The sequence below is a fragment of the Schistocerca piceifrons genome, chromosome 6 (genome assembly GCF_021461385.2).
Source record: "Schistocerca piceifrons isolate TAMUIC-IGC-003096 chromosome 6, iqSchPice1.1, whole genome shotgun sequence".
Lineage (NCBI taxonomy): Eukaryota > Metazoa > Arthropoda > Insecta > Orthoptera > Acrididae > Schistocerca > Schistocerca piceifrons.
Genome location: NC_060143.1, coordinates 310,799,752 through 310,812,407, shown reverse-complemented (window position 1 = coordinate 310,812,407; position 12,656 = coordinate 310,799,752). Strand labels below are relative to the sequence as shown.

Sequence of the window (12,656 nt, the reverse complement as noted above, 5' to 3'; positions counted from 1 at the left end):
CAATACAGCGAGCGCCACTACTGCCAGCTAAATAAAAGATTCAAACTACGGAAGGCACTAACTACTGATAGGCATAGTTAGCAAATGAAAGATTTTGATAGAGAACAAACAATGTATTTACCTTAATAGTGTTGAAAAATCATAATATACATAGCAGTTCATGACATCCAGTCTTACAAAATTCAAAACTCCGCCATTTCTCTCCCCACATCCACCACTGCTGGCGGCTCACCTCCAACTGCGCCACGCTACGCGCTGTTCCCAACTAGCTGCCCAACTCTACAATGGCAGACAACAATGCAAACTAGCCACAGACTGCACACAGCACAGCCAGTGATTTTCATACAGAGCGCTATGTAACGTTGCCAATAAGAAAACATAAACAGCCTACCTACTTACAAGGTTCGAGTCATTCCAGGGGCATGGTTATGTGTGTTGTCCTTAGCGTAAGTTAGTTAAAGTTAGATTAAGTAGTGTATAAGCCTAGGGACCGATGACCTCAGCAGTTTGGTGACATAGAAACTTACGACAAATTTTCACTTACTCCTATTTCCTTTCATGAGTAGTATTATGACTTGTGAAACTCTCCAATTTTTAGCTACAGGTTGTATACGATTGCTTAGTATGGATCTATTATATCAGCATATTCTGAGAGGAAACTGAGTGGTATACAATCAGGAGCGGAGATCTTACCTTTATTAAGTGATTTAAGCTGCTTTGCTACACCGAGGATATCAACGTGTAACAGATAGCTACTCACGTTGGGAATTACTTAGCCTACTTAGCCAACTTATTTGATGAAGGAATTTCGCAAAACCGTATTTAGTGGTTCTGTTTTACTGGTACTGTCATCAGTAAAATCACCATTGTTCTCACGCAGTGAAGGTATTGGTTGAGTCTTCCCGCTGTTGTTCTTTACACACGTCCAGAATCTTGAGACAGATATTCGTTGTGGAAAGGATTAAAAGCATCTCGAGCTGAAGATCGCGCTACATTTAGGCTTCTCTAAAATTTCGCCAATCATGAGCATTTTGCTTTCTTTTAAATGTAACGTTCTTTTTTCGTTGCTTCTGCAACAGTGTTCCAGCCGGTGTAGTGTATAGCGGAGGACGACAAATTTATGTTGCCGGTAAATAGAACGAGAAAAGTTGAAACAGACGTTCTCTATCTTCGTCTTCTTCTTGTATTTAACGTTACGGATAGCGCCCAGCTTATTTTCTTTATGCTAGTCCATTTTGGGAAAGATCGATAGGCATTTACGGAAATATGGGATCCCGCGAATTTCGATTCAGTCAACAAAGACATAAAGTCTTCTTTGTAATGTTGAATGGTTATAGCACTCCGAAGGCCGGGCGTGCACCGCAATTCCCGCCAATATGGTATGTCTTACATGAGGTAGACTATCAGCAGAGTTGACGAGATATGCAAGGAACATTATCGGCACGTCCGGCTAAAACAACCAAGGAAATCAGCTGTCACCAGGCGCTGCATCGAGTATATCCACGAAGACGAGTATGAATGAGACTAGTTTCGTGGAACCAACCCCAAGTTTCTGGAACAGCCTAATTAAAGCATAGTTTCCTTGGTAACCGCTGCAAAACACGGAGGCATGATGTTCCAGTAGGTGGAGACGTTTCTTGCCACGGTTATGTGGTGCGTAGCAACTGCGCTGGAGGCAATGTCTGCACGCGGCCAAAACTGCTAACGACCCTCTAATTACAAGGCTACCTCTTCACTATCAGATGGGCCGAGCTGTTTCCCCACCTACTGGCACGCCTTCCCTCTTTACACGGTACCCTCCCTCTCTCGGAACCGCTCCTGGCTTATCTGTATTGCAGCAACTGCCTTTTGTTCTGGCCTTTTTTCCTGGATCACACTCCTTCCAGCAGTCCCCCCTACACTTTCTACCGCTTCATGTAGCACAGAAGGTAAGAATTTGTGGGGAATATGCCTCGAAGTCATTTTTCTGTGAGCAGTTCCTCTTTAACGCTTACTGAATTTGCCAGCACGGGAATAAAAATTCCACGCGAATAAAATGCTTTTTATTACTTTTTTCGGTGGGCCGGCTCGCGTTTTGTAAAGTGCAGAGCGCTAACTCTCGGTACAGTGAGGTGAGCGAAATCAGGACTGGATCCGCGCGTGAGATCAGCAAGTGTTGGAAAATTAAATTTCCTGGCAGGGTAAGTGGCTAGAAGCCCTGGAGATCTGATGTTAGAAAATGATGTTGAAGATTAGCTGGAGAGATAGAGTTAGTAGTGAGGAAGTACTGGGAAGAACACGGGAAACCACATCTGTGTGTATGCACATCCAAACAAGAAGAGACAAACTCGTAGGACGAATTTTAAGACACAGTACATTATTGGAGTAATAGCAGAAGGAGCTGTCGAGGGAAGAAATTTCCTGGGACTAACAATGAAGTGACACACGATACAGATTAAGAGGGATGTAGGGTGCGCTACGTATGCGGAAATGAAGAGTAAGGCAGACAGAAGAATGTAATGCCATACAGCAGCAAACCAACTATTTTATTATCCGCAATTTAGCTGCAAAAAATTTGGATTTTGATCATCACCTTTTATGTTTTCCATCGTTCCTTAAATTCTTCTGAATTCTTTGAGTGTTATCTGTCTGTACAACTACATGGAGGGGTATTTGTGGTGTGCCATACGCCTTTCGCTTCTTTTTATTTATGAAGCGTTTTCGGTGTGTGTTTTATATATACAACGTGTTAGGAGTATAAATGCAGATATTTTTTATTGGTGACTGAGGACGATGTACTGGACAACATCACATCTGTACTTAATTCATTTGCAGTCTACGAGTTATAGCTATTAAGAGCAGTATGTCTTTAGATTGGATAGTACCTCCAAGTATATGTGGCAAGAGCAGGCCATTAATGCTTATTTTTCTCCTGGTCAGCGGGTCAGTTGTTGAAGTGCGGACAGAAGGACACTAAACGCTTAGTCTATACAGAGAGGTGTAATACACTTACTAGTGCAGCGACGATCGTGCTGGAAACATTGGTAGTAAATTATGTGACGTGTTTTCGAGAAAGCTGTTAGACGCATAGATAGGACAACTTACACACTGAACTGGGTACTTATTAAGGTACCAATGATCACAGTACTCGCACCTCTACACTAACACCCCATATATTTATTGCTTTGTATAATGATTCCCAATACGTTTCTATAATTATATGCTGAAGTGATTTTTTCTTTCTCTTAGATAAGAAACTACATTTGGATCGGAAGTTTTGTAAGGTTCTACTTACTTATTTGTGACCTTATTATGGTATATCTGCCGTCCTGGAGTAGTAGTTACTTGCCCTGCGTACACCAGAATACCAAATTTTCGACATTTTCGAACACATTTCTTCGACAGAACACTTCTCTTTCACGCTTTCACTGTGTGTTGATCGTATGTGTTTACTGCATATTATGTTTCTAGCAGTCGCTGTGTATTAGTCTTTTATTTGTGTTGTGGTGTCTGTGTAAAGTTGCATATCGGTTTGTTTCTTAAGTGTTGTTGGGACTGCTCTGGGGAAAAAGGAGAAATTTGAGTGGATGGAATCTTAAAACCTTTTAGTTTCTAATGTGTGTTGTACGAGATTAAGTTATTATATAGTCTGGTCTTATATACTCTTCTTTGTTTTTGTTTCAGTGGATAACACGATTAGTGAGTTGAGGAAAGGGGGGGGGGACAAAATAGGGAAACACCACGAACACAACACATTGCTAAGACTAATACGGTGTAGAAAAACCCTTGGCGTTCAAAATAGCTACCATACCTCTCGGACAAACACAGTTTTTCGTGGTTTTCAAAGGCATCTTATGCTATACTTTCCGCATAGTATTGGCAAGTGCATAATGGAGGTGAATAGCGATCACGTATCTTTCTCTCTAAAGTAAACCGCAAGAACTCAATAATATTGACTGTGGTGGACAGGGGAGAAACGACAATTCAACCTTGCGCTTATAAAACAAGTTCTGGACGATGCGGGCTGTGTTAACAGGGGTCTTGTCGTATGGAAAACAGCATCACCATTGGGGAACACACATTGCACTGTGAGATGGACCTGTTAATTAGAGTGGTGACGTACTCCTAGGCACTAATGCATCCTTGCAGAGTAACCATGGGGGCCAGGCAATTCCACGATATGGCTGGCCAAACCATCAGCGAACCCCCGCCGTGTTTTACTCTCGGGACGTAAACTCAGCCACGAGTTGGAAAGAGTGGGAGAAAAGACTCATCCGACCAAATGCCATTCTTCCATTTCTCAGGCTCGGATCTAGAGGGGGGAGGGGGGGGGGGCGGGGCAAACTGGGATATCTGCCCCGGGCGGCAATTTCAGGGAGCGCCAAATTCATACTCTTGAAGAAAAAAACCTTGTTTCACGAAGTGCCTAAACCCAGCGCACGTTGGCCTATCGATTATTCATATGATTTTGAAACGCATCCCTGCTGATTTTTGAATACATTTAAGTCGATTTGTGAACGAATTGTAAGCTGATTTTTGAATGTGTGTATAGTGTAGGTGATGTCTCTTCCAGGGGAATCCCCGTCTCGTCTAGACATTAAAAAAAAAAAATTCCGTAGACAAAAGGAGACGGGGCTATACAAGCTCAGCCGGATAAACCCGAACGGGTGAATGCAAATCGCTGTTTGTTTATATGGTTCACTGGGTGTACGAATGATCAGCGTTGTTATAATTACTAGCGAAATCCGTAGAGTCAGACTGTTAGAGTGGAAGTGAACGACAAACGGGAGTGAAAAAGATTACATGTTAATCTTCTCGGTGCATCCGTCAAAAGGAAATTTTGACAGAAAATTTTTGCCAGATCGCTACATTACTAAGCGCCAGTTGTCAGTCCTATTTAGTAGCCGCTAAAGTTCTAGTGAGCAAAACGCCTTGTAAGAACACGTAATAGCGCCTAACCGGAGAATAAACGCGTGATCTCTAAACTGGTGAATCAGGCAGGCTTAGTGAAGTTAACCAAAGAATAAGTTTTGTCAATGGCATGAATAATTACAGAATTGGTGATGATAAGATTGTTTGTTAGAACGAGGAAGGGGAAGAAACGGAGACGTCACACAAATTATGTAGAAGAATATGACGATTTCAAATTTATATAAAAATTTCGTACTGCCACTTGTCGATCTCATGCCCCAGAAACTGGAGCGTATGAATGATATGTAAATTTATTTCCTAACACAAGACTTTTTGCTTGTAGTAGGCCTGTTAGGCATTAGATATTGGTATTTCGTAAATTATATTCTGTCGTGTTATTATGTAAATGAGGTAGATAGAATGATTATTTGTGCCAAAACAGTCTCGCTTATTTGGCCTGTGCTACAAGTGCTGAAATATTAGAAAGAACTATTTCGTTTTATCTGGGAGACAGTGACAAAATGGACGTAATCGAATCGAGAAGCCACACCAGTCTTACTATTCGTACTAACAGCTTTTTCAGTATTAGACAATGATATTTTGATTTTTCTTGTAGCAAAACGTTGGACGAAGTTTGGTGAGGTAATAGATTTTTTCGCAGAAAGGAAACTACACTGAGTAAAGCTGTAGCAAGATTAGAGGGAAAAAATTTCTGGGGCCTAAGAATTGATGAAATATGCACTGTCATGCTTGTCTCTTGTCTTTACTGGTTTCATGTTTCCTATATTTAATTTTATGTCACACGAAAGAGAAAGTTATTAGTTAATGGCATAAAGAGTGCAAATTCTCTGAAGAATTCTTATTCTCCCGGTTACAAATAATCCCACCTAGTATTAATTGTGAGTTCTTTTTTAGGGGGCGGAGGTAGGATGTCAACCGGCCGACTGGGAGCAGGAGAGGCACCACACGATATTTTAATTACACGTGTCCAGTGTAGATTTGATGGCGTCCATTACAAAATATACACGCTTGGATTCCACAGAGCAAAATACAGTGACGCGCGACAGAAGAATGCTGTGTGAAGAGGCGTGGCACTGCACTTTGGCACACTTAAGACCAAATAACATGTGTTAGATATCCTCGAGTATGTATGTTTTATACCGAAGTCTTCAGAAAGATGTGCGGTACTAGATGAACGTATTTTTGATAAATGGAATTTTTAAACTTTTTGACATCCTGTCTTAAGCGCTCGAGGGGCAGGATGGGGGAGGAGGGTGCGCCAATTTCAAGTTTTTGCCACGGTTCGGTAATATCATAGATGCGGAGCCGCCATTTCTCTATAGCTTCAGCACTACGTTTTCCTGTTACGGCTACTTGTATCACTGTTGAGTGGTTTCGTAAGGTCGCCCTGCAGTTACCTGCGTCTGGAATTCTCTTCGTGTTGCTTTGGCGCTGATAGGGTTCATGAGTGCGACATTCAGTTCTGTAATGACCATTGCAGCTGTCGTCCCAGTCCTCTTCAGTGACTGTCCGTCACGATCACTCAGCACACACTTTCGTCAGCGATGCGACTTAGCGAATGATTTTTTCCGATTTTCCCGTATGGGGTATAAATCTTAGGTACGGTGCCTCTTGAATATCAAACACTTCGACTATCTTGGTCATATCATACGAGCATCAACAGTTCACCTACGTACGAACTCTCTTAGCTCTGACATAATGCGCTCATAACTACATGACACTGTTCTGACCACGGATGACACTTGCAGCCTGTTGAGGACATCGCAAAGATGCCGTTCTTGAACAAATGCAACAACGTAACCGGTGGGTTTGGCTTGGATATGCATGCATTTTTCGCGATGATTCTACATTTTTGTCCATCTCCTGTACGTTGATTTTGTCATTTGTTACTTTCCTGTTCACTGCACTGGAATTTATTGTATCCATAAATCGATACATATTATGAAAATGGCTGTATGTATGTAACTTGATACATATATGTACGTATATATGTATGTATGTGAGTGTTCCAAATCTCCTCATAAGCCAGAGGACCGATTCCAACCAACATCGTACACATAGCACTTACTGTACGGAAAGCATCGCTGTAGGGTTAAGAACCACGTTCCTATCATCGAGGTGGGGGGTAAAAAAGCAGTGTAGCCCACGACGTTCGAATAGCCATAAGTTAATCCAATATTTGAGAATAAGAGTGCTTAGCGACTTGCATCAAACTTTACACATAATTTCAAACCTTTACCAAAATTTTTCTCGCTGACAACACTCACAAAATGATGAAAGGAAAAAAAAAATCACTTACTACGTTTCTGCTGTGCATGCAGATGACGTTTTAAGTTATTACTTCTTTACTGCTAACTTTACTCATGACAAATTATCATAAACACTAAGATGCACGGAAAACTGCCACATCATGCAAGACGTTTAAATTTTTTACTTAGTTGCTGCTAACTCTATTCGCAACACGTCTGGCAGACAATACCCACTTAAGCCACTGAATGTATCTACAAAAACATATCATTGTAGGACTCACAGTTCAGGAGACTTGACATCAAATACTAAGATGTTTAAAAAACTATCGCACATTCCATGATGTTTTAATTTATTACTTCTTTGCTGCTAGCTCTATTCGCAACATATTTCACAAATAGTATGCAAATATTCCGCTTAGAGTACCTAGAAAAAAATATAATTGTAAGACGTATATTCCAGTAGATATAACGCCATAAACTCTGAAATGCGTGAAGACTACCGCATCAAGTATGACGCTTTAATTTCTTACTTCTTTACTATTAACTCTGTGCACAGCATATTTCGCAGGCGGTTGAAACATTTACCATTGCCTATAATTGCAGACTTATATCACTGTATCACTGTACAGCACGTAGATCAAGAAATCGACGTCATAAACGTTGAGCTGCATGAAAATGAAACTTCAGGATAAAATTCGCTGGAGATGCTGGTGAAATACGTATACAAATACGTGAGAGATATGTTAAATATATGCGCAATATGTTAGACATGTGCGTACGCGGGAAAAGCCACGGGAAGAAAGCTGATTTTGAACCCCTGGAATGATTTCAGCCTAATTTGATTCACATGTTAGTAACGATCTGGAAAGAAATGCTTTGGTGGTAGGAACCACCGGCTTCTTCTTGGGGTGAGCGTGTTACTGTGGAGAGAGAAGGCGGCAGGACGTGGTGACCAGAGGAAGAGGAGGAGATGGACATTAGAGGAGAAGGAGGTGGACTGAGGGCGAGGAGCAGATGGACAGAGAGAGCGGGGAGGGAGAGAGAGGCAGAGAGAGGGGCAGCAGTTTTTTTTGAACCTATTAAAGAAACGAAACATCAATTAGCCAAAGCAGCAGTGATAAAATTTTTCGTTTTTCGATAACCGACAAGGTAATTTCCCGTCGTCACCGAACAACCGTTGTATTACGGAATGACACCAATCCTAGTTTGGAAATATTTTTAGGACGTGACATTCCAAAGAAGTTCAATGCTTGATTTGCTTTAAAGGATTAAATATTTGTCTACCATTCCATGAAATAACAAAACAGGAAGGAAATTATAGTGAGAGTCATAAATCAAAAATTTGGCAATTCATTCATAGTATAAAATAGAAAATAGCTGCCACTGTCCAAATATATCTGTCTTTATCTGCTAGCTGCCCTTAAAAAAGGACAAATTACCAAATTAACACGAAAAACAGAGTTCTTTGAACTCAGTTTTCACCATTTAGCAGTGATTATTCGTATCGCACAAGTAGTGGTACGATCCTTCATTAATACATGATTTTTGAGGAGAGTTACAAAAATTATTCGTAGTATTCAGCCATTTATCACTTATCGAGAAAAGCAGCGAACAGTGGTTCAAATGGCGCTGAGTACTATGGGACTTAACATCTGAGGTCATCAATCCCCTAGAACTTAGAACTACTTAAACCTAACTAACCTAAGGACATCACACACTTCCATGCCCGAGGCAGGATTCGAGCCTGCGACCGTAGCGGTGGCGCGGTTCCAGACTTACGGGCCTAGAACCGCTCGGTCACACGGGCCGGCCAGCGAACAGTGGACGGACTAAGTTATGTTTTATTTGCCTACTTAATGCAATACTTTCATTGCGTGTCTCATGAACCTGGGAGAGCCAAAATTTTTCAATCATTGTCGGATTTCTACGATAATTACGGGAAATAGTAGGAATAAAGAGCCGAAAATAGGTTATTTTAGAAACCGACCGCATTGAGCGGTTTTAATAACTGGGTCAGACTGGCGTGAAAAATAAAAGACGATATAACAGAAAAACGCATGTTTGAGCGATAACCGCCATCCCTAATGGGGAGACAATGGAGGTAGATGGAAGGGGGGGGGTCGAGGTGGTGGATAGAGGGAGGGAGTGTAGGAGATGTAACGGGTGATCAAAAAGTCAGTATAAATTTGAAAACTGAATAAATCACGGAACAATGTAGATAGAGAGGTACAAATTGACACACATGCTTGGAATGACATGGGGTTTTATTAGAACCAAAAAAATACAAAAGTTCAAAAATGTCCGACAGATGGCGCTTCATCTGATCAGAGTAGCAATAATTAGCATAACAAAGTAAGACAAAGCAAAGATGATGTTCTTTACTTGAAATGCTCAATATGTCCACCATCATTCCTCAACAATAGCTGTAGTCGAGGAATAATGTTGTGAACAACACTGTAAAGCATGTCCGGGGTTATGGTGAGGCATTGGCGTCGGATGTTGTCCTTCAGCATCCCTAGAGATGTCGGTCGATCACGATGCATTTGCGACTTCAGGTAACCCCAAAGCCAATAATCGCACGGACTGAGGTCTGGGGACCTGGGAGACCAAGCATGACGAAAGCGGCGGCTGAGTTCACGATCATCACCAAACGACGCGCGCAAGAGATCTTTTACGCGTCTAGCAATATGGGGTGGAGCGCCATCCTACATAAACATCGTACGTTCCAGCAGGTGTTTATCAGCCAGGCTGTGGATGATGCGATTCTGTAACATACCGGCGTACCTCCAACCCGTCACGGTAGCAGTTACCGACGTTTTGCTGTCCAGCGCCATCTGTCAGACATTTTGTGAATTTTTTTTGTTCTAATAAAACCCCATGTCATTCCAAGCATGTGTGTCAATTTTTATCTCATTATCTACATTATTCCATGGTTTACTTAGTTTTCAAATTTATACTGACTTTTTAATCACCCTGTATATAGTGGGGTTTCGGAGGAGATGGACAGAGAGGGGAAGGAGGAGGTGGACTAATAGAAGATTAGAATAAATATATAACCGGGCAACGCCGGGTGCTTAGCTGGTGTTAAAATGTAAACGTCTGTACTAAAATGTTTTGCAGTGGAGTCCCTCTCGGACGAGCGCCTGGCTGGAGCCACTGCGGGTAGTATACCGCGGGAAGAGCACGGAAGAAGAAGGAAAAGAAGAAGAGGAAGATGCGGCACCAGCAGACAGCACGGGTGTCCCTAATGCGAGCGAAGACGCCTTCAGGGAGGCGTCAGCAGGTCGCCGAGGTATTAGCAACAGCCCGAGAGCGCCAGCCAGCTAGCCAGCGGGGCGTTTTTGTTTGCGGGCCGGCAGTAGAGAGAGAGATGAATGGTGCGGCGGCACGCGAATTCGCGCTTAGAGCGGGATTTGGCCGCGCGGTCCGCCCCGGGGACGCAAAGCCCGCTTAGCGGCACTCCGGGGGATCAGCGCGGGGCCTTAACGAGAGGCGACGTCGCAGAAAACAAGCCGGGCTGGGGCGGTGGCCTTCTTAAGGAGCTCCCGCGGGAACCGCCACGCAAATGTCGCGGCTCCGGCTCCGCTACTTGCCGCCGCTCTCCCGCTCTGCTCTCGGGTTTCTTAACGCCCGGATCTGATAAGTTGCTCGTTATTCCGGCGTCGCGTGTTTACTGCCCGGCGGTGCGTGCGCGTCTGTATTAGGCGCGTCAGATGCGTGTGCGTCGTTCTCGTGTTGCACTCTCTGCAGGCGGGAGGGAGATAAAGAATTTAACGCTTCGTCGACGCCGTAGGTGGTCTACTGTTACGTTTATAAATTTACTTATTTACTAAATATTAATTCGGGTTTTAGAGCGACCGTGTTACGTAAACCAAATAACAATCATCTTGAATGACATTGTCACTCTACAGCGGAGTGTGCGGTGATATGAAACTTCCTGGCAGATTAAAACTGTGTGCCGGACCGAGACTCGAACTCGGGACCTTTGCCTTTCGCGGGCAAGTGCTCTACCAAGTGGTAGAAAGGCAAAGGTCCCGAGTTCGAGTCTCGGTCCGGCACACAGTTTTAATCTACCAAGTGGTAGAGCATTTGCCCGCGAAAGGCAAAGGTCCCGAGTTCGGGTTTCGGTCCGGCACGCAGTTTTAATCTGCCAGGAAGTTTAAAAATCATCTTGTCGACAAATGGGTTCAGTTATTTAATTGTATGTGGGTGTACTCTCGTTTCTTTTTCGCTGGTTGAGGAATTAATTATAAAAATAACATTTACACAACTTTTCTTTTTTACCAACATGATAGAGTAAAAAGACGGTACGAGAATTGCTGTGATGACGACGACGATTAACGTTTTTATATGAACCAACAACAACTACATGAAACATTTTCCACAGACTGACAAAGAGATCAGAAAGTTCCAGAAAGTCACTATAAATACAATTTTTCCCTCACGCAATACATACCTACATCTGCATTATTAATCTACTGTTTACAATTAAGTGCCTAGCAGTGGGTTCATCGAATCACCTTCAAACCATTTCTCTACTATTCCACTCTCGAACAGCACGCGGAAAAACGAAGACTTAAATCTGATTTCTCTTATTCTATTGTGATGTTAATTTCTTCCTGTGTAGGTGGGCGCCAACGAAATATTTTCGTCGGCCGAAGTGGCCGAGCGGTTCTAGACGCTACAGTCTTCTGGAACCGCGCGACCGCTACGGTTGCAGGTTCGAATCCTGCCTCGAGCATGGATGTGTGTGATGTCCTTAGGTTAGTTAGGTTTAAGTAGTTCTAGGTTCTAGGGGACTGATAACCTCAACAGTTAAGTCCCATAGTGCTCAGAGCCACTTCAACCACTTCAAATATTTTCGTATTGTGTAGAGAAAGTTAACAATTGAAATTTCGTGAAAAATCTCGCGGGAAGGAAAAGTGCCTTTGCTTTAGTAATTGCCACACCAATTCGCGTATCATATCCGTGGCACTCTCTTCCCTATTTCGCGATAACACGAAACGAGATGCACTTCTTTAGAGTTTTTAGAGGCGCTCCGTTAGTCCTATCTGATCCAGATCCCAAACCGGACAGCAGTACTCAAGAAGAGGACGGACAAGGTAGTTTGGGCAGTCTCTTTACTACATCTGTTGCTTTTTCTAAATGTTCTGCCAATAAATCGCAGTCTTCGGTTCACTTTTCACACAACAGTATCTATATGAGCCTTTTAATTGAAGTTATTTGTGATTGTAATCGCAAAGTATTTAGCTGAACTGACATCGCTTAGACTTGTGTGATTTATCGTGTACCGAAATTTAGCCTGTTCCATTTAGTACTCATGTGGATAACTTCATGTTGGCCGGCCGGAGTGGCCGCGCGGTTAAAGGAGCTTCAGTCTGGAACCGCACGACCGCTACGGTCGCAGGTTCGAATCCTGCCTCGAGCATGGATGTGTGTGATGTCCTTAGGTTAGTTAGGTTTAAGTAGTTCTAAGTTATAGGGGACTTATGACCA

At 42.8% G+C, this 12,656-nt stretch overlaps 1 protein-coding gene across 1 annotated transcript in view; it reads left to right on the top strand.

Annotated features, from left to right (window-relative positions):
• LOC124803291 (E3 ubiquitin-protein ligase TRIM9) overlaps positions 1-12,656 on the top strand; it is a 173,710-nt gene that overhangs the window by 15,328 nt on the left and 145,726 nt on the right. Inside the window, exons 2-3 of the mRNA XM_047264474.1 lie at positions 10,281-10,452; positions 10,566-10,843. Of these exons, the coding sequence (XP_047120430.1) occupies positions 10,281-10,452; positions 10,566-10,843 (450 nt within the window). The remainder of the gene's footprint in view (positions 1-10,280; positions 10,453-10,565; positions 10,844-12,656) is intronic.